The 1,364-nt window shown below is 43.7% G+C and overlaps 1 protein-coding gene across 1 annotated transcript in view; it reads left to right on the forward strand.

Moving 5' to 3' along the window:
- Positions 1-728: 728 nt before the first annotated feature.
- Positions 729-1,364, forward strand: part of LOC307175962 (uncharacterized protein) — a 72,788-nt gene continuing 72,152 nt past the window's right edge. The window contains exon 1 of the mRNA XM_079901699.1: positions 729-795. Within this exon, the coding sequence (XP_079757825.1) occupies positions 757-795 (39 nt within the window). The 5' untranslated portion in view covers positions 729-756. The remainder of the gene's footprint in view (positions 796-1,364) is intronic.

The raw sequence follows: 1,364 nt of genomic DNA on the forward strand, positions 1-1,364 counted from the left end.
TACGAGGTGATTTTCAGCAAGTCACTGAACCTCTGATCCTCAGGAATAAGACCTATCTCTGATCGCTGGCATGAGGACCTGGGATGAAGATGTATATTAAGCAAAATCGTTTAGAATATGATGGTAAAGGACAGAGCTTGGACTCTAACTATTTATCTCTAAAACCCACATGGCTGAGCATCAGCTGTCCCTCACTGGGCACCGTGTATTAGGGAAGATTTTTCTTTTCGTCTGGTTGCACTGGTGGAGGAGAGATATAGCTGATCCTTAGAATGGTTTTGCTTGTTGACTGAGGAATAGGAGATGCTGTGGATGCAGTAGTCGGGGGAGGGGGAAGCTCCGGCTGAGACTTAGATACAGAAAAATAGTAAGACGTCACCAGCAGCCTTGATCTTTGTATTCAGACTTTACTGCATGTACTGCCTCTATTGTATTACCATCTAAGACCTTGGAAATGACTCTCAAAGGATCTTTCCTCTTTCGGAACTTAGCTTATGCAAACGAATGGGCTATAGACCAACTCTGCGACCTTAGTAGATTTTCCCCCACATCTACAATCCTCTGTTTCCTTACATATAGAATGAGGATGATAATAATTACCTGCCTCTTAGGAGCTTAAGTAATACAATGCATGTGGCTCCTAGTAAGAGCTCAGAAAATATTATCTTTTCGTCGTATCATTATCCATGTAGGATGACAGCTGTGAATGAAGAGGGCTGAGTAACACCAGTGGAGTCACAGGGAGGAGCTGGCTGGATGCGCTGGAGGCCAGATGCCTGTGAAAAGCCTTCCTGGGTAGGGATAACAGCACGTGCAGAGTTTGGAGTGATGGAAGAGCAGAGTGTGTCACGGGATCTCTAAGTCTGTCAAATGCTGGAACTTAGGCTGGGCATGTGCTGACGACATGGGGGGAAAAAGAGGCAGAAAACGTAGGGCAGGATCACACCAGGCTTTGTTTGACAAATTTTCAGGACACATCTGTTCCTTCTGTTTATTGGCTAAACCAGGAGGCGTTTCCAGACTTCAAGTTCTCAAGCCTCCCCTGACCTGTGCTCCAGTGTTCCATGGGTCACTGAATCTCTCTGAGGCTCAGTCCACTCGATGGTAACACGTTCTGCTTCTTTTTTTTCTCTTTAAAAAATTTTAATTTTATTATTACACATTTAACTTTACAGAAAAACAATATCACATACTTTAATTTACAGAAGGATAGAGTGGCATAGAGGAAAGAGCCTTAGAGCTTTAATCTCGGCTCTTCCACTGCAGTGGATCTATCATTTAACCCACTCTGCTTCCCCTTAATGTGGAGGATTATAATTCTCCATGCTATTCAGTTTGGGTTTACATTCTGCTTCTTTATGGGG

This window comes from Stenella coeruleoalba (genome assembly GCF_951394435.1).
Source record: "Stenella coeruleoalba genome assembly, chromosome: 17".
NCBI classification, from domain to species: domain Eukaryota; kingdom Metazoa; phylum Chordata; class Mammalia; order Artiodactyla; family Delphinidae; genus Stenella; species Stenella coeruleoalba.